The sequence below is a fragment of the Ixodes scapularis genome, unplaced genomic scaffold (assembly GCF_016920785.2).
Source record: "Ixodes scapularis isolate PalLabHiFi unplaced genomic scaffold, ASM1692078v2 PGA_scaffold3__209_contigs__length_174095766, whole genome shotgun sequence".
Taxonomy (NCBI): domain Eukaryota; kingdom Metazoa; phylum Arthropoda; class Arachnida; order Ixodida; family Ixodidae; genus Ixodes; species Ixodes scapularis.
Window position 1 is genome coordinate 153497393 of NW_024609868.1, and position 20972 is coordinate 153518364.

General features: G+C 43.6%; 1 protein-coding gene across 1 annotated transcript in view; it reads left to right on the forward strand.

The window, feature by feature from the left end:
- Positions 1-20301, forward strand: part of LOC8051502 (organic cation transporter protein) — an 83424-nt gene extending 63123 nt beyond the window's left edge. Inside the window, exons 7-9 of the mRNA XM_029969382.2 lie at positions 7475-7689; positions 19462-19646; positions 20158-20301. Coding sequence (XP_029825242.2) covers positions 7475-7689; positions 19462-19646; positions 20158-20301 — 544 coding nt within the window. The remainder of the gene's footprint in view (positions 1-7474; positions 7690-19461; positions 19647-20157) is intronic.
- The last annotated feature ends 671 nt before the right edge of the window (positions 20302-20972 follow it).

Genomic DNA, 20972 nt, shown 5'->3' on the forward strand with positions numbered 1-20972 from the left:
AGAATTCGAAATATTTCGATATTTTCCACCGTACCGATGTTCGACTTCGAAAAGGTCGAAAGTTTCGCACACCGCGGAGTTTCGAATTCGAAAAGTTCGAAGCTTTCATGGTTTCTAAAAGTTCGGTTTCGGTCATTTGGAATATTTTTTCTTTTACTTGAGGTTTGACAAAATCGAAGATATCCAACTTTCCTAACTTGAAATTCGAGAAATTCGAAAATTTTGAGCTTCTTGTGATCTAAAGTTAAAAGAATTCAAAGATTTCGGATTTATTTGACTCTGAAGTTCGAAAAATTAAAGATTTCAATTTTCCTTAGATCTAAAATTCGAAAAATCTAACATTTTGAATTTTTTATAGACATAAAGTTCGAAAAGGTCGAAGGTTCCGATTCTTTTTTAAAGCTTAATTAACTAAAAAAAAAAAAAAAAAAACTTCGAAGGCTGCGAGTTCTTTTCCTAGTTCAAGTGTGCAAAGTTCGAAGTCCGGTTTTCATGTTCCTCCACAGTTTCAGTTTCAAATAATGTTTTCACGCCTCACTAGTTTTCACGAACTGCGGTTAAAGGGGGGGGGGGGGGTGCAACGATTTTAAAATTGAACGACTTTGCATCTTGCCATTTTTACATTGTTTATCGTGACCCGGAGGATCGAGAAAACATCTCCTTCGTTAAAAATGTCGCTGTTTCGCTGCATAATCGCAAAGCGAAAGTCGAGCTTGTTCTCCCACCTGCAGCCGCGAGCGGCAGCCGAATGAACTACGGCGAGAAGATTACGTGACCTCGCTCGGCTTTAAGCTGCAGCATAACGCCCGCTAATGTCAGCGCAGAGAGGGAGAGGACACGTCTTTCGAGAGAGCACACGGGTGACGGGAACCTACACGGCACCCCAAATTACGTCACTAGGAGTGCGACCAATTGTGACCCTGAAGACTGGGAGTGAGTTTAGGGGTGCCAGAAATGCCAATATTCGTCCTTTCTTTTTTCAACACAACAATTACGACACGCAGGCGAAATCGATTTTCTGTCCTTTACTTCAGAAGTGTCAGAGGGCAACTTCCACAAATTTTTGACCGAAGTCCGGAAATTGTTGCGACCCTCCTTTAAGAAAATTCGGGTGTGATATTTAGACTGCGTTAAGTTGGTCAGGCAATTAAATGAGACGACGAGTGTCCCGGATGTGCTAGAATATTTGCCAGTGCAGAGTGACGTGTGACAATAGATCAGTAATTGTGACCGCCAGCTCGGGGGAGTTTTTAACGTGCATCACGTAGTAGTGATCACACGAACGCACTGTTTTACGATACTTATCCAGCTAAAAACGGCCAGGGGCGGGCAGGTGGTTGAGACCCAGAAAAACCTTGAAGCGATCTGGCAAACTGCCTCCCTACCCCCTTGCACGCTGGTAGTCCTCCGATCGAACGCCGCCCGAGTGACGCTGGCATATAGTAAGTTCAGTTTGTAATTGTTCTGGAGGTTTATTTTTCGGGACGGAAGAAACGCCAAGCAAAAAGCACAAAGCCGACACAACCGAGGTCGAGGAGCGTTCTACGATAGCAGTGACGTCGGAAGAGAAAAAACGAGGGGGGGGGGGGGGGGGGGGGGGGACTCCAGTGTCCCCTTTCCCCCCCTCCTCCAGATATTTCGGACTGTTAAAGAAAACAATACGGAGAAAGAGGGCGTGGTCGAGCTTATTTTAATCTAAACATATTTATGCTGTCGCTCTTCACTGCATAAAATATCGCGTAGATGGTCATTGTTGGAAACTCGTTGTCAGAAGGCACTACTTGTCACATGCTTAGTTGTTCGGAAGCTCAACGCTATGTTTTTTCGACCTAAATAGGAGCGCCATTTGTAAAAAAAAAATAAAATAAAACAGGAGAATAAATGCGGAAATGAAAAGCTGCAGAGAAAAAAAAAAAAAAGCTGTCAATAACCCGCCGGAAGAGTTGCGTTCTTGCATATTCAGAGGCTCAGAACTTCGAAACAAGTTACTCCTATGAAAATGCATACAGGCTAAACGAAACATGTCCCAGTAATGTGAAGCGAGAAAAAAAAAATTGAAATGGCGTTTTTTTAATGACGTGCTGAAGTTGAACAATATTAGAAATCTTCCGCCATGAGTTAGTTTATTCCTCAACGTGAAGACACGATAAATACATTATTTCGTATTCTGCAGATGGCAATGATATGTACTGTCTGTGGTGTTGATTTATATGCGATTCCTCAAACGATTTAGACGAAACAAATTACCAAGTTTAGGGAAGAATTGTCCGTAGACACGTGTTTGGACATTTGTTCGAAACTCATCTCGAATAACAATAATCATATCTTACGACGACACTGACCTAGGGTATGCAGAGATCATTCTTAAAAAGTTTAACATCTTTACCATAAATAAATACCTTCGGCTATAGCGCGCTTCAAATATGGCACAAACGGCAAGTGTCAAAACCCCGTCGTCCTTCCTCGCTACTTCGGGTATTTATTTCTTTAAAACTGAGCATGCCAAAACATTGAAATAAACGGTATTGTCTTTCGCAAGGAATGCATGACCGCATGTAAAAATTTGAGAAAAAAAAATACGAATGAGCCTCACTGCTTGAATCCAAATGAATCCGCTCGCCGGTCTTTCCAAGTTCGACGAACTTCGAACTCTAACCCTAACAGTTCGATGTTCGCCGAACTTTTCACTTTCCAGGATCCAAAAGTTCAAAAAATTTCCAAATAAACTAGATAGAAAAGTTAGAAAGTTAGAAAATTATCCAATTTCTTAACGTAGGAACTTCGAAAGTTCGAAAAGCTTCAAACTTTTTAGTGGAAGAATTTCGAAAATTTGAAAATCATCAAATTTTTTAGTCTATCAAGTTCGAAAGTTCGACAAGCATTGATATTTGCAGCGCAATAAGTTGAAAAGTTCGAAAAGAATCGAACTTTCCAGCGTAATAAGTACGAAGGTTCGAAAAACATTGCATTTCTGAACGTGCGAAGTTCGAGTTTTCGAAAAGCGTCGAACTTGTTAGTTCAACAAATTCGAAAATTCGACTCCCGTCGAATTTCTTTTATACAGAAGGTTTGAAAGTTCGAAATATTTTGAATCTTTCGAACCGATTGATTCGGTCATCTAACCCTCGGTTCGTAAAACGTTGGCGGCATCCCTAATCGTTACTGACATGGGTAAGTGGACGGCAGTTCTTGGCGGCTTCTATGTCATAGGGTATGGTGGTAAGTTCTTAGAACGTTAGGCTGCTGCCTCCAAGGGCTCCCGTCGGTGCGTTTTTGACGGTTAGAATTATCCGTTCCCACCACCCGGCCCACTTCCCGCAAAGGCCCATGAGAGCCAGACCACGAAGCCCCCCACGGCAAGTCGCGGAAAACGATAATCAGGGCCGGCTTCTCGCGACGAGACGGCAGACACCAGGCGGCCGCTCGGCCAACAGCGACGACGTGGAGGCAGTCGTTCCGGGGCGCCTAACATCGCCAATGACGTCGGGAGGCGTCCTATTCGGTCTTCGGCACCGCGGCGCTACTCGCCGGTGCGCGTCGAGCGAAGGACGACGCCGCAGGTCCCCAGTGAAGGTCCTCCTGGCCTTCAACTTCACAGCCAATCTGTTCAAAAACATCACGTCTGATGAAGGTGCGCTGGCTGTTTTTGTATATTAAGAGTCTTACAAGAACGTTCCTGGGCGTCCTTGATGCCCGCGCTCTAGCTGTTCGTAACAGGATGGCAGAAGAGCACCAATGGCTGGCTGGGACGCTAACAGCTGTGGCGTTTTTATGTGGCACTCGAGGCTGCGGAATGTTTGAAGAGGATGATAGGTGGTGTGAAAGTCCACAAATAACTGTCAAGTGATGACCCCCACCCCATAAACGCGACAAGCTTCTACATGAACGGCAAACGCGAGCGATGCGATTTGGCTTACCGCATTTAAAGCAATAACAGGAACGTGCGAGCTTAGTTTGTTTATCTTGGGGTGAAAGTTGGGCCTGACAGTTTTGCACCACGTGCTCGAAGGTGCCTCAAGATGGCCACGCAGTTGATCAGTTGCGGGCGGATTCAGTCGTTAGTGCGATAGCTTAAGGGTTATTGGTCAGGTTATATTCTTGGGGTCTTATTGGAGATAAACCACGTCGAAAAGTGTGAGTTGAGTGATCCATTTGGCCATCTTCTCGGATTTCCACTTGCATCCGCAAATAAGCAATGATACTATTGACATGTTTTTTTTTGGGCCATGGTCCTGTGTGCTCGTTGAAGATGGCGGTGCGGCATTTTTCAGCCTTTGGCGGTAAAGAATAGCGAGTTCACAGGGAAGGTCGCGCATAAGAATCCGGTGGAGCCCGACGTCATAACTGCTAGGTGGAAATTCTAAGCCTTCAAGAGACGTGCTGGGGAAACATATTGCATTGGGAATTTGCCAAAGTTGAGCTACTTTGCTGGAAGTGCTCGTTGCAGTCAAATTCAAAGGTTGATCAATGTGATCGTCGATTAGTATATCGCGTTTTCTAAACCGGTCTAGTGCCTGCACTTCAAGGTGTTAGTTTTGTTCTAAGAGTCGATTTTCTTTAACTGCTCATCTTGAGTTTCCTCTTAGATACGTCATTAAATGCCTAAATTTTTAAATGACAGAGAGATTATAATTCGCATGAACCGTGACATCGAAATGGTCTTAAAACCCTCTCCGATCCTTGAGATTTTCGCAAAGGTCGGAACCTTGAATTTCGGAAGTGTCACTGTCCGATGGCTCCTTAGGGCAAAACTGGAAGGGTGTTGTTGGAGGTCGCTCTCGTGGGGGGGAGGCCGCCTTGCCGGCACGGTGTTAGGTGTGATGTCTATCACGCGCAAGTTGACGTCCGTGAGTGGGGACATGTTTATTTTGGAGTCAAGTGCATATGAAACCCGCGTGAACTCTGGGCTGAATTTAAAAGTGGTATTCATCGCCTCGCTCAAGCTCGCCTTCTAAGTCATCATCTGTGGTCAGAGCCAGGATGCCATTATCAATCTCAGCCATTCTGGTTTGCCTTTGGATCTGGTAATCGATTTGGGTCCGTAAATCAAGCCCTGACGAGCCCGGGATCTAGAGCAGAATGTCGATCAGTGTGACTGTGTTGCTCATGTCTGTGCGCACAACGCCATGGGTCTTGCACTTGCGGTTTATGTCATCTCGACGGGTTTCGGCATCAGGTTGTGTTGAGGAAGGAACCCCGGCGCCTCCGTTCAGTGGTGGCGGTTTTATTTCCTCGTGCTTCTCTCGTCACTTTTTTCTTTCTGTAGCTGATCTCATAATCATCGATCTTACTAGTTACCTAAATATATGAGTATTCAGTTGTAATTAACGATAATATATCCCAAACGCATCAATATTAGTATATTTCTTCTTAACTTCAAGTATTCTTGAAGAAAAGGCCGCTTTCAATTTTCTCCAGCAAAGGACGCATGACTTCCCATTTGCACAATTTAATATGCGCAATGAAAGCGTCGCTGTCACTATACATACATTCGTAAGCAAAAGAAAAACAGCATAAAGTGCACGATAAATAAAAGAAAGTATTAATGTAATTCGTAATTGGGATTATCTACGATTCCTTTGATACTAATACTAGAGGCGCGCATCTGAGAGCAAGAAGTTACTCAGTAGGCCGTACAAATATAATTTAGGTTTCAAAGCAATAATATGAAGCACGTGTGGTTTTAAGGTTCTTTTTCAATACTCTCCTTTCTTTCCAAATCTATTTATTTATTCAACAAACCATTGCTTATTCATTATATAGTAACTTACCTACGAAATCAGACACTGATGATTTGCAGGTTAGCTTGTTAAGACAGCATGTGTATGGTGTAGCAATGTTAAACTTGTTTCGTAATTTACTTGCTAATATATTAGACGTATTGTGAGCTTTGGTTGTGACTGAGTAGTTGAACAAACAAAAACTCTACAAACCTCAGTAACGTCTGAAGTTGGGCTAGTTGGTTGGTCAGTTTGAAGTCTGTTTGTGTAGTCTTTCCAATTACATTTTGTCTTTTGCGCTGTTTTTCCACTTCTCCAGATACCGCTACGTCTATTTAATGCATGGCCAGTTAGCACAATTCATTGGGCTAAATTGCTATTTTTTGTATTGTTTTTTGTTTGGGGTATTGGTGTTTTGAAAAGCCCGAAGAATAAAATGTAGTCATACTTGATCATATTTTAACTGAGTCTGTGTATATTGGCAATAATTCGCTAAAAATGCGCCACAGTTAGGCTTTAGTGCTTGGAATGTGGCTGTAATCAGGGATTTTGAGCCTAGGTTGCTTAACAGCTTCAGATTTAGGCTCAATTCTGTTTTTTTGGTCCTGATATCGCCACCTTGAATCAAAATTGCCATACAAGTGCCACATTAAGGATTCGCTGCTGGTTTTTCAGTTCAAATCTGGTACATTTCGTTCCAGTCTGGCGCTTGTGTAATTATGTGGCGAGCCACAAAGAAAGCAATAGAAACGCCAAAAAATACACTCTGGCACTAACGCCTTGGAAGAAAATCGTATTAGGCCCTTATGGTTGCCGAACATTTGCCAAGCTAGGCGTTTCTTTGCGTGCTACATCGGTGTCTAGTTTCTGAACGCAGTAAAAAAAAGCGTAGTTTTCAGATATAATTGAAGTGTATAAAATATGTTAAATGCGGCTGCATTACAAAATAACGAACCTACTTTGTATTAGATCCTTTCGGATTTTTTTAATATCATGCTAATGCAGGTTAAGGGGACCTGTGCATAAGACACACATAAACCATCCCAGACGTACTTTTTCATATTTAGCGGAAGAACCGTGCTAAGATGTTGAAGTAAACTCCGCAGTTTTGAGTTACAATCTTTACTGCCAGTGAGGCTCAGATAGGAAGTTTGATGTTGAGGGGGTTTATTCTGCTAGAATTCAGACGGGCAAACATATATATGGCAGTACCTTTTGAACAACGCTCGTGAGAAGCAAATTTGTTATTGCAGGAGGGCGGCTAAGTCGGGATCTTTAAAGTGCATAACATTCATTCATTCATTCATTCAATTTATTTGTTCCTGCATTTTGAAATACTGTCGCTAAAGGCATCGACCAAAAGCCGACAGTTGTCGGCTTGAGGAGGTCCACGCCCCCTACTTCATTGGCAGACAATTGAGAATATGTAAAAAAACGCAACAATAGAAGCATTTAGGAAAATTATTATAGTCTATGAAAAAAAAGTAAGCTATATATCTAAATTTACATGTCGAGAAATCTTCACAGAAATATTAAGTTTTATTAATGAGATGTTAAATGTTTAATGATAATGTTATCTTCTGATAATTGGTTTAGTTAAAAGGAAGGTGTTTCATCATTTGAGTTCATATGTGACAGTTATTACGTGACGGCGCACTTGTACTATGCCATTTCGTTCCACATTACTTGTGGAAAGAGCGCTTCACTGAAGCGAACCTGTCGACTTGCTCCGTATTTCGTTTTTGCGTGCGCAGGTTTCTGGGAGGCGTGATCTACTACTACGCGGCGCTGAACGTCACAAATATTCCCGGCAACCCATACATCAACTACACCGTCTCATCCGCGGCAGAGCTGCCAGCGGCGCTTCTGGGAATGTACGTCGTCAGGTGCTGGAGCCGGCGACGCTCAATGGCAGTTCAACTCCTCCTGGCCGGCTTAGCCTTTGTGCCGGCGCCCTTTTTACCAAAAGGTAACACTTTTATGGCATGTCTTTTGCATTGGAGTGGTGGTAACTTCGAGAGGTATGTTTTCATTTATCCTCAAATGAAGCCATAAGTTTACACAGTTCAAATGACAAGGAATTAACGGATACGAAGAAGTTATAGTGATATTATAATATTACTGCGTGATTGGATGAAACAGCGCGGATGAACAGTCAAACTCACATGCACACAAGAAAGAAACAAACTCGCAGCGCTGACTTACAACTCAGTCCTATATATCTTCTTCCTCAAATCTTCAACTTCTTCACCTTTGCCGTTAATGAGAACAATTTAAATTTTTACTCACCACAGACCAAATAGCCAATAAACATTAATAAATAACTAATAATTAAATAAATAAAAGACAACAAAAGAAATATTAAAACAATAAATTAAAAATAAATATAAAAAATTAATAAAAATTAAGCGAAAAATTTCTCTTCACTATTGGTGCTTCGATGAAATCTTTAGATATTTCAATTCTTTCTTTGATGAAGCTAAGGATGATACTCTAACACATTGTTTGTCCAACCTGGCTATTTTTTCAGCTTCGATGATCTCTCGTGTCAGCTGGTTACGACTTCTGGCAATGACAGTGCAGTTACTCAGGTCCGCTGAACACCCGCAATCCCGGCAATGGTTCCTAGATTTTCTGAAATTACTCTGTTTATGTTACAATCATGCTCTCATAACCTGTCATTGAGACACCTCCCGGTCTGCCCGACATAATGTTTTCCACATGAGAGGGAAACCGCATAAACCACCCCTCCAGAGCATGGAACAAAACGGGAGTGGTGCTTTTTGGTACAACCCAAGGTTCTATCGGAGGATGAATTACCAACTTGCCGAAGCATCCACATTGCTGCGTGAATATTTGGAAACGTTAATAAGATGTTTCCAAATACAGACGTTTCCAAATATATGAAGACACACAATTAATTAAAACTAGAAACAATTTTTTGTAAGACAAAATGTGTGGATGTGCTGAATTTTATTCTAAAGGTGTTGCTTGCGAATGTGAGAAAAAACATGCAGTTCAAGGAAACATAAAGCATTGAGAACCTTTAGCTGAAACATCGAAGCATAGGAGACGTAGTTCCTGGTACTTACTCGTACCAAGCTTCAACCAGGAATAGCTAATTTAACGAGTGAGGTTTACCAAGCGGCTCAGTGAGTATCGGATTCCAAACCGCGCGCGATCGGCAGCCCGACACCTTTGCTCGCCGCCACTTGGAGAAACCGAGTTAAAACAGCTCAGTTCGACTTATGGGAGCCCGTGGTATCCTCTGTGACCATAGGCGCGCAAACCTGACTTCTTCTTGCTTAGGTCCCCATATGATCGCGCCAAAAAGAACCAATGGACGGCGTAAAGGGCGTAGAGCGCTATGACTCCGCAATGCAGCCAACAAATGACGTAGCGGCCACGACAAACCTGATCCCTTCGATTACTTCGGTTACCAAAATGGGCTTCTTGCAATACAAGAAGCCTTAAAGGCGCTACAAGAATTCCTGTAAGGAGCAAGGTCCATTGAAGCTTCCCAGTGACGAATTCTGTTCGCACACTCGTCTTGACTAAACTTAAACGAGTCTTAATAATTATGATAAACTCAGGAAGCACATAGTGTGTCGTGCGTGCAACCCATTCTGAACAACCCAAATCTCTGTGTAGCCAATCATAACATATAAAAACGCTCATATAATGCACGCACATTGCATTAATGTTCCTGATCTTCTCTTTTGCTAAAACCAAAAAAATTAGAATTTGACCTCACGCTTACGCTTTGTTTTTAAATTGCCTCATTAGTCACTTGAAACACAATATGTTGATTGTCATTTCCGGAGAAAAAGAAGGGGTTGTGAATTCTAGTGCACCCATTGTGTTCCACAAAACAAGTGCAGGAAGTTTGTTTCGTCACTGAAACCTAAACAAGCGATTTGGCGACTGAGCAATCATTATGGATAGAGATAAGCAACGGCAAGGAAATGGCGACATTGCCGCTGAACTTTATCCGCCGAAGAGCTATGCGGAGCTGCCAACTCAGGGACCCTGGGTTCAATTCTTGTATCTGTTTATGTTTCCAAGCATGAACATCGCTCGCGTACTGCACTTGATTCACGACCGGGGGATGAACGTTGAAGACTCCTGATTACAATCTGTACCGCAATGACCGAATTTTCTATTTACAGGGAATGCCCGAGACGGCAATGTAAGAGACCTACTTGGATTTACTTATTGCTCCATACGACATATATGAGTGACTGCTTATGTTAATACCTGTCTATATTGTGGCAGCACGCCAAGACAAACTGAGGCAACGCACACCTCTATTTTTGTTGCTTTGACGTTCATAACACCCTTCTAGAAGCGTTCAAGGCTTCACTTATTCCCCTGTTGCGGCCTAAATTATTTTCAAGTCGTGTCAATCAAGCTTCCAGTCCTGTTTTGCGCTAAGATATGGTATAAACAATAATAGCTTCTGGCTACAAGAGCCTTGCACGTTGCGGCGGGATCTCACGGCTAATCGATTCCTCTTGTTCTTTATTTTACGGATACTTGTTTAGCGCTACCGAAGGAAAGAAAACTGTGATTTACATATATTTGCAGTAGAACCTATTTGCAGATGTCAGGATGGTCGGAATAGTACATTGTAAATAGTCACTTAAAAAGATACTTCGTGCCGCGCGAGAGCACTGGAGGCTCACCCGCTGCTCGCCGCCTTCTTCGTGTAATACACGCAGCCCTACCTAGGAGGATATATTGCAGGCGCCATGCCCTAGCTCTGAAACTTGCTGTGTTTCTTCGAGTACTCGCGCAAAGATGCTTCTTTTAAAAGCCTCTCGCTAGCTCAAGAGTATTTTACATATGTGCACACAAACCTTGATATTAACGTGAAACGTGTTTTGGCTACGTGTTGTGCATTTCATGAAGCCCAGATAAAAGCGTGGCCGCGAGGCTCGACACTGGTTGGTTGACGGGGAGGTCATGTGGCCAGAGGGGTAAGCGAGGAGGAGTGAGGTTGGCTAGGAGGTGCTCAACTCCCTGTGCGCACTGAAGGAGAAGAGGTCGAGGGTATGAAAGGTTGAATAAGATCGCCAGGTTTACCAACCCAATTAGCGGTAGTATCGCTTCATTCTAGAAACAGCTATTCAGTGTACACATGGTACGCGTTAAACTATACTATGAAAAGTGCCGTGAGGGTAGCCGTGAGAGTAGCGTCTAAGAACTCAGTGTCGCTAAACGTTTCTGGTGCTAAAAGTTTTCACCTATGTGACACAGTTGCCTAGCAATTCCCAAAAACGTATCACTAAAAATAACCCCAAGTTTTGTAGACACTCCAAAACCATAAAATACTTGTTCTCATTGATTGCTTTCGAAAACATTTTCTGGCAACAATTTGTTCTCAGTAAATCCAAGAGAATCAATCGTGTGCTTTTGTTTTAGGGACTTTGCCTCTAGCAACCGTTGTAGTTATGGCCACAGAATGGTTGTACACTTCCTTGCATTTGTACGGACATTTTAACATCTAAATATGGTAAGGCCTCTCCGGGCTCTTTAAAAAAAATTATAAATAGCATGCCACGTTCCAGCTTGTCTTCTGTCGTACGTACACTTCTACTCCATTTACAGGCCCAGCTCAATGATGCATTCGTTATTTACCTGTGCTGAGTTACATTTCTCCTAAACCTCCGTGGTTGCAGTATTTTATTGGTTATCGGTGAAGACGTCTCTGTGTTCTGACGACAAAGAAGTTGACGGTGTGGTACCTTCTGAGGTGGCAGCAGGACTGGCAGGTTTATATTGCTTTTGTGGAAAAAGAAAACACTCCTTCAGGCGGCGTACGTCCCGTCCTGTCTAAGAGAGAGTGAGAAACGCTTATTTTTTGCTCCCTTGTCGAGAGCTCCGCTAAGGTAGCCTACCACCTTTGCCGAGCAGGTTTTGAACGTTGAGAAAACGAAGGGGAAAGAGCGTGGTCTCAAGCACCCTTGGAAGATCATACCCCTGTCAGAAGGGCACCTGAAAGGATCTTTACGCCAAAAGAACTTTAGAGTAAATGTCATTTAGGCAGTGCCACACGGCAACTCAAATGGCATTTGACGTAAAGGTCCTTTTCGTGAACCTGAGTTTTCTCAAATCCTTTACCGCTGCTAAAGGCGTACTCTCGTCAGCAGCGATCTACACTAGAGACGCGGATTGAAATTAAAGATTGTACTGATATCTAAAATCAATGCTTTTGCATTTTTATTATTTAAAAAGAGCTTGTTTCACGTATATTCTGCACAAATCTCGCTCTGCTAATAGTTTTTTGTACTCACGACCCCAGCTATCTAGTAGGCCTAGTCGTCGCCTGCTCGCGTCATCTTCTTCGGCACTTCGGTTCTCCTCCTCTTGATTTTCCTTACAATCATATTTATCTAGCTTTTATTTCTCTACTTTATATTTTATCATCCTTTAATAGTGTAATACTATCCGTGCTGAAATATATTTAATGTTTTTTTGTACATATATCTGTATCTCACTCCCGCGTCGTGCGATATGTCGAACGACGGAGGAGCGTCCACGAGTAGGAAGGGGTCGCCGCGCTTCCAGAGGAGCGTTGAAGCGACCTGGGCGCTGATACGACTTTGGAAGGATCGGCTGGAGGACCTCCGATGCGTGCGATGAAACTCAAGCGCGAGCACGACGCAAAACCGAACAGGGCAAAAGAGCAGCAGAAGTACGGAAAGGAGCGGGAGCTCCGAACAACGTTAGGACTAGAACTGAGAGAGCGGGGGGACAGTCAGGGTTGCCACTAGTTGTCAAAAAACTACTTTTCTTGGGCTTAAGATGGACTTTGTTGTAATCACTTGACTGCACTCGTCATTTTGTCTTTCCTAATAGTTCGTTTGCTTATGAAAGACTTAAAAATATATTTATATCGCCAAAATAATATTTGTCTGGCGTGAACGTGATTTGTGCGTTTGAACGAGTTACGAGACTTCAATAGCTGTAAACATCGTCTAAATGACATTTACTTGCGCTGTCGCGCACCCCAGGACGTATTGGTCATTTGAAAATCCTAATGGCCTTTGGCGTAAAGGTCCTTTTAGGTGCCCGCCTGACGGAGGTATTAGTCTACTCTGTCCATTTCCGAGGGCGTTTTGGGAAGGGAGATTGTAGGGGCTGGCATGGAAGGCCTGAAATCACTAATTATAGGGTTCCTCCCACTCAGTTAAACAACATCACTTTAATTTACCTGATGTTCTACCCGGTTAAATCTTCAGTTCCAAATCTCAGCCTGACACCAAAGGTGAGTACTCAGTTTGCAGGGCTATGCCCGTACTATTTATAATTTGGGCACCTCGAACTCTGACAATGACTGCGAGGCTGGCCCGGTTGTATCGCAGGCGCAAAGAGGGTTGACCAGCTGTCAGCGGCCAGCTCTGTCAAATGGTAGATACTAAGTCAGTAAATGGAAAATTTTCCGAACGGTTGCGTTGCCCTCAAAGTGCCAATATGACCTCTCGGTGAAGCATTTGAATGTTGTAGGCGTGTTGAATGAGTTAAGTGAGTTTTCAGCAGTGAATATAGAACCATATTGTGTCCACTTTCCGCTAAACTCAGAGGAGAAACTGAAGGTGAACACGTCACATAAGATCAATTTACCACTATGGCGGGGAAACTACAACGCTGTATACATTACGTTATATAAGATTGCGGAACTTCATACATGCCGTCTGTTTTAGCTCACAAAATGACCATGCATGTCACAAAACAAAACACTTAATTGTTCTTATGCCTTGGTTCAAACTACAAGCCAGAGCGAAATTTTCTAGATTTAGTCTCATGTACTGCGTTGTTTTTACTCACCGCTTGTCTGGAGTCATCGTGGCGTCATTTTTAAAGGAGCCATGCAACATAGTTTCTACTTTCGAAAAAGTCTAATTAGAATAGCGCCATAACATTAATAGTTGAATAAAGTTGCCTTGTTTTTTCGTCCTTGGTAGTGGCAGTCGCCAACCGAATTCGAGAAGTAGGAGCATCGTTCATCCACTCAAATCGGAGCCAGAATAAGCTGTCACACAGCACGGTGCCTATCCTATGCCGCCAACGCTAATCATAGCCACGCGCTGGGGTTGGCAAAGTAGCAAATGCGTGCTGAGCACCAGGCATTGTTAGAGTTCGGATATTCTCATCACTTGCAGTGGTTGAACACAAGCCACTGCCCGAGTGTCCGCCGAGGCATTGCTCGTTACGAGCCGAAGTCGAATGTTCACGCAGTTCTCGTGTTCACTCCATAAGCCGCGCTCGACCATCGTCAGGCGGGCGGTTTTGATCCCACAATTACGTCATCAAGCTTTGCAAAGGCAAGACTGAAAGAAATAATCCTCTTTTATTCTCGCTACTGCACCGCGACAAAGTAGCCTCTGTAGCAGTGGCAGTCTGTTCGAGTATACTTGGGCCAGACTTGGACCAGTACACCTCTGCAAAGTCATGAACATTCTAACACGATATCGTCACATGACCCCTTGAAGGAGCGGATGATCGACAGCTCACGCTTCCGCGGCTGGACTTTCCCGTTGCCTTGCCACGCACACGTGTCCCTTGCCCTAGCCCCGCACTCCCTCCTCCCACGGCCGCGCATCGGCACCAAAATGCTCCGAGTGGACGAATCTCCACATCTTCTACCCTTTCTAGAGTGTTCGTGTTTCGGATTATTAACATCCAGTCTTTATTACTTAATTCGGTTGTAGCAAACTCTGAATCGAAATATCACGATCTTATATAACACGATTCCAGCACAGTGCGAAGACATAAACCACACTGAGCTGGGGCACAACTTGCACTAAGAAAACATTGAATTTTTTATCCCCCTAATTGCCGTAAATACTTATTAGTAGACATAAAACATCGCTAGCAACATTAAACTATCCGAGCTGAAAAGAGGGTTCTATAACGGTCCTTGAATCCTGGGACTATTGTCGTTTATTTTGTGCAGCTCACATGCAACTTTATACGTATTACGTCTTTTTCAAAATAAATAGCGCGAAGGTGAAGAACAAACTGACGGTACAAGCGCTAACTCACAACTGTCGTTTTAATAATCACACAGAAGACGAGAAAGAGGTAGCGTTTCTCTCTCGTCTTTCTTTTCGGTATGAAAAATTCCCAAAATGAAACATGAAACACAACATGAAAAAGGTGGCTGCCAGGTATGACATCCCTGTCGTCTTTTCCGCACCAGACAAGCTAAAGAAGCTTTGTCCTGTGATGAATTCCCCACAAGACCGCCGCAAAGAATGCGGCCAGAAGCACAAGCAAACATATATACCTTGCCAAAGCCAGGTTATATATGAAATACCTTTCACCTGTGGCAGAGTATATGTTGGTCAATCTGGCCGGTGTGTGAACACCAGGTTACGTGAACACGCTGCGTCACTAAAATCAACACCATCAGGGCATCTTGCAGTGCACGTAAGAGACTGTCACTGCAAGCCGAAACTTACAGAGACAAGGATCTATCGAAGGTACCGTCAGAAGACATCAAGGGAAATATATGAGGCAATGGCCATAAAAGAAAAGGAGAACTCGTGTGTCAGTGCACCATCAGTGGCATTAACTGAAAAAGAACTTAACTACCTTAACTTTCCTACTTAAGGTGGTTTCTTTGGTTCGCTGTGGACAACTTCTTCCTTTCTTTCTGCTAATTTTCAGTTTTTTATAACGTAACGCCCTCTTTCGTTATTCTTATTTCTCAGTTCCCTCAACGTAACTTCCTCTTCCATCAAGACGATTTCATTTTGGGAATTTTTCATACCGAAAAGAAAGACGAGAGAGAAACGCTACCTCTTTCTCGTCTTCTGTGTGATTATTAAAACGACAGTTGTGAGTTAGCGCTTGTACCGTCAGTTTGTTCTTGACCTTCGCGCTATTTATTTTGAAAATGCATATCCAACTAGCCCACCTTAATATTTTAGTACGTATTACGTCATAGCCTTAAAACGTGGGCTGTTCACCATTGTTGGCGTTAGGCGGGTGGCAGCTGATAAAAACCGTTTGCTACACTGACGTCTAACTCCTAGTGTGCTCAGTCGGTAGAGCTTTTCATTCGAAATGGAGAGGTCCCCGGTTCGATATCAGCACCAGTCAAATTTTTCTCAGAGCGCACCAGTTACCTACCTGTGTTTGGTGATTTGTGTTTTTCTTTTGTCCCTACTATTTCCCTTTTCCAGGGAGTATTATCGTTTATTCTGTCCAGCTTACTTGCATGTTTGTGTTTTTGTTGTATCCCAAAACGTCTAACATTTAGAGAAAAAAGTAAACAAATGCCTGTTTGTTTCCTTACCTGTATCTCTCTATCTCTCTATCGAACCAAGCATCAAACTAAGCCCCGCTTAACTTTTAAAAGTCTTCCAGCTTCAGGCATGAATAGCTCCGGTGAAAAGAAAGAGCGTGAAAACAGCAGGCAGGCTTTTGACTTAAAATAAATTAAACACTATTTATAAAAAAAAGTGCGTTGTAATCTGTCTACCATGCCGAAATGTTGGACAGATGCGCTGCTAATAGGACAACAGGAAAGAGGCAAAAGAACGGGACAGTTTTAGTTCAAAACCTTCAGTTTGACGCTGTACGTGACATCTCAATATCATCCTGCTACCTCTTGGCGTTATCGAGACTCCTGAGCGTTCGTGACCTGATCGGCGTTCCTCTTGAGTGTGCTCCCATGGCGTGCAGCGTGACGGCATCGCTCTTTCTGATGTCAAAATATTGCCACACGCGTCGTTGAGCGAGCGAGTACTTGGCCGATTGGTTACCGTGCTTGGGTGTTGCGCGGAGGATCTGGGTTCGATCCCAGGGAGCGAAATATTATTTTATTTATTCTTTCTACTTGGCGTTCTCGCAAATTTGAGAACTTTCTTGTCTAAACGAGTTGCGAATGTACTAGGCGGCGAACGTTCTAGGCTGAATGTTCCAGAAACCCATGCAGCTACAAAAGTTGCTCGGCGTGGAAGCGGGAGTCAGTCCCGCCCCAGCGTTCGATCCCGCTGTTTCGCCGCTATCGACGCCTGCGACGCTAGCCTTTTCGATTTTGTTTTGGGAACAAGTTCTCCTTATTAAACGTTTAGTTTCCTTCGGTTTTCATCGCCTCATCAATTGCCATTTGTGACAATTTCTTCAAGCAAGACCGTAGCACAAGCTCATGTGCTGTCTATAGGCAACCTGCAATGCTGTTTGGTTTGGCGCCATCTAGCGACTGAAGCAAGAAATATTGGGTACCCCTGGGAGTGGCGGCTGCATTGTTCAAACCTGAGCTTTTACTCTGGTGGCGCCGCTTAGCCTAGTGTCTGAAGCAAGAAATACTGGGTACCCCAGGAAGCCGTGATCGCGTAACGTGCCAGTAGAGCGGAAGCTACGACCCTGGCGGGCCAATCGGAACGTGACTGCGTATCACCGGAGCGCGCCTCAACTCCGAAGAAGTATCAGGCTTTTCGCTGCGTCATGCTCCAATATGTGTACGTTGCGCTCGTATACGTCGCGCATTTCGAAGCCATCGGCACGCAATGTGGGGCTTATCGTATACCCTTTGCCAGGTTACAACGATACAGGGTATAACTTTGCGCTCTCACCCTGCTCGCGCCGCCTGGCCGTTGCCGGCTGGCTATAGTACTTGGTGTGCACTTAGGTGCTCGTTTTACTTCGATATATAGCAAGATCATTGACGAACACCCTCGTCCGGTTTAATCCACTCATAACAACCACATTCTCCACAGTGAAGCTAAACTTTAAAATTCTTATAGCTAACGACATTGGTAAACCAATTAAAGACATAGAGCTACTAGATTGTAAAACGCTTCCTTGACTTCCACTATTTGCTGGGCAAAGCGTCACCGTGAGGCATTTATCAAGGATGCAGGCGACATGGACAATATGTCAATTTTCAAAGTTTGCAATCGTGAACATTTTTTGTCAAGTCAAATTAGGCTTTTTACGACCACATCCGACAGCATAATTGGAACCGCTGCAGCCGGCCTTTGCCGACGCCGCTGAAGATCTTGACCAAATCAAGAGAAAGAAGCGGTGGTGTTGACTCTCACAATCCGAGTGTCTCCGAGGTCTGCACGTTCGAGCATCGCAAGACAAGATCCGAGCAGAAAACAATCTAGGATTTCAACATGGCCACAAAATCCAGCTCGACATCAAAGTCTTCGTCCAAGCCAACTAGCGACAAGCGGCGAGCCCCACAGTGCGACGCCATATATGGCATTGTCACTCACTGCTCGTCTGAAGGAGCTGGTATCATCGCGGTAGCATTTATTATGCTACCGCGATGACACCAGCTCCTTCAGACGAGCAGAAAGATCTCCAGACTGGCCTGCCCGGTGACCTTGCCACGCCCTCAAGTACCCTGCGCTAGCCCCAGGTTGACTCCTCGCTCGCCCGCGGCATCATCCCCATAGTTTTCCGAATATCCAAATCAACGCAGAACAGACTGTTTGTCATTTGCCCCTTATGTTCCCCCTCTCCAAGGATTATTATCGTCGTTTTTGACTAGCTCGCTTGGACCTTTGAATCAATTGATTAATTTTCAAAGAGATTGTGAACGTCATTTTAATATAATGTGTCACAGAACTCAAGATATTTATTTTAGCCTTATTATGTTGTGTTCGATACATGCTTGAAATAGTTCCGTTGATCATCTTCGTGACTTAGCATTGAGAGCAAGATTCGCGAATTCAAAGCAGTAGTGAAGCTTCTGGGCGAGGCCACCAATTACAAGAATGTAGCTGCTTTCGCGTTACCTAATTGATAATTTTAAAAAGGTCCTACAATCAAACCAGTGATTCAGAGTCCTAGAGAAGATAAATGTTTTTGGGCTGCGCTAAGGAAGCTTCGGTAAAAAAAAAGCGGTGATATCTACAACTCACATTAAAGATAAACGTAGATCATCGTCAGGAAACCAAGTGTGACACTGACGAAATGAGGAATTGAAATGCACAGCTCAGGTAAACGAACAAGTACAACACAATTCACTTCAAGCATACATATCCACGCAGGAATAAATCTCATAGGCGCTTCATGCCTCCGAAGCATGGCAGCCGCAGTTAAGAATCATTTTTGTCTGCAGACTCCTGAGGATATTGCCTAATATGTATGGCGGCAATACCAGTGGTGAAACATCGAACTCGCTTTACAATAAGTATGTTTACATGTGCAATTCGTATGTCTGTCGACTATATAATTATTATTAAATGGCGGGACTAGTGCAATAGATGCTTAATTGTGTGTCGGGTGAATACATGGCTGTTGCTCCTAGCGGCCTCACACACTCACAGGTAATAACTTGAGTTAACTTTACTATTTCAGAAGGATTGGTCAACTCAGGTGTCCTGGGGCTATAGTGCCGGCATTTTGTTTTGAAGCGGTTTTGCAAATAGCTATTTGTAACTAAATCACACAGATAATAAATAAGGCTGTGGATGCGACATGTGAAATGCAAAAAAAAAGCAGCCCCTATATTTAAGTCTTAAACAAGAACTGAAGGTACAACACACGATTACAATCAGCAGCCGACAAGCATCTAAAATTTGTCCGATGACAAAATAAAAAATCGTGGCGAGCCTGTTATTTGTTGTAAATGATGATGAAAGTATAGCCTCATACGGGGCGTGGTCCTCTTCAGAGGCAAGGGGGGACTCTCCTCCGGGACAGGTTTCTACATCTGAGTGTTTCTAGAAACGTTGGTTGAAGCCTTGTGAGTAACGGTCAACCTCCATCGCAGACGGCTCCCCCTGGCCCAGAGTGGCATGCAACATGCTGATGCGGTTCTTCTTCCTGGTCGGAGGGTTCATCAAGTGGATCATGGTCCTGGAGATTTTTCCGACATCCGCGCGCAGCTTTGGCTTCGCTTGCTGTCTCACCTGTTCCCGCTTTGGTGCCATGGTTGCGCCTTTTCTCGTGGATTTAGTAAGTTTCAATTACTCCGCTGAATGACGAAGTACGTTTTGAAAACATGTAGTTGACATTGTTCTAATCTGCAATTCATGTGCAGCAAACGTAATTTGGCGTATATAGAGCGTGATTTCGCCATTTAGCAATGCGAAATCTCACTGCATACTTAGCACACAAATATTGTCGAGATACTTTTTAGCAATTTCTTTTTCACCATTACGTTTGTCTTTTTTTACGGGACGCAACGCCCCTGAGAAAGGCAATATCCAAGCCTCACTCAAGGCACACTACTTACAACAGCAAAAGTGAACTGTCTTGGTAAAGGATTTGGCGCCAATATTCACATTCGAAAAGTAAATAGAAGAAAGCATCCATTCACGACGAGCGCATGCTTGTGTGAGCACATTCATTGTACTACATGTATCAGTTCTTCAACTGGTGAATGGTCCTATTTAATGCATACTTGTATTTCACAAGGCTGAATTCATGAACTCCTTCCAATCTACCTAATCGCTCCTTTTTTTAGGGCGATGCTACCAGCGCCATTATTCCTGCCGTGCTGGTTGTGTTGATGAACTTACTGACCGCGGGGCTCGCCCTAGTCCTTCCCGAAACCCTCAACAAGCCTCTGCCAGACAACTTCCAGGAGGCGGAGAATATTGACAGGTGACATTTACTGCCTTATGTAGCATTATTTAGCATCTCAGGTGGCACATGAACGGGGAATCAGGTGGGCAATGTTGGCTGTGTCAGCCCGTGCAATACCCCCGTGGGTATTGCACGGGCTGACCGGCATGTCCGTGAGACGTGACAATTCAAGCTGGACATGAAATACCCAATTCGAGCTGATCATTACGTACCCAATTTGAACTGGCCATGAAATACCTCCCTGGGGACAACCCTAACTTCGGAAGTAATCAGTTATCAGTAACGAATAACTTGTAATCCGTTACTTTTTAAGTAATTTCGTATTTGTAACTGTACTTTCTTCTGGTAGAAATTTGTAATGTAATTTCGTTACTAAATATTGGTAAAAGAGTAGTTTAATTACTCGTTACTATTTAAAAATATAAACACAATACAGAAACTGGACCAATATGAGCAAGCCACTCACCATCCTAAGGATAGCAAGTTCAAGAAAAGGAAAAAAGCATCGTGAAGATAAAAATAACCGAAAAGGAAACTCGATGTGTTTGTACGATCGGTCGCTAGAAACGATAGACAAATGTGCAAGGCATGTATAAATATGCGAAAAAGAAAGATCAAGAAGACAACGCCAAGTTGGCTTTGCCTCTTGCCATCGCCTTCCATTGTGTGTTTCTCCTTCTCCTGCATAAGAAA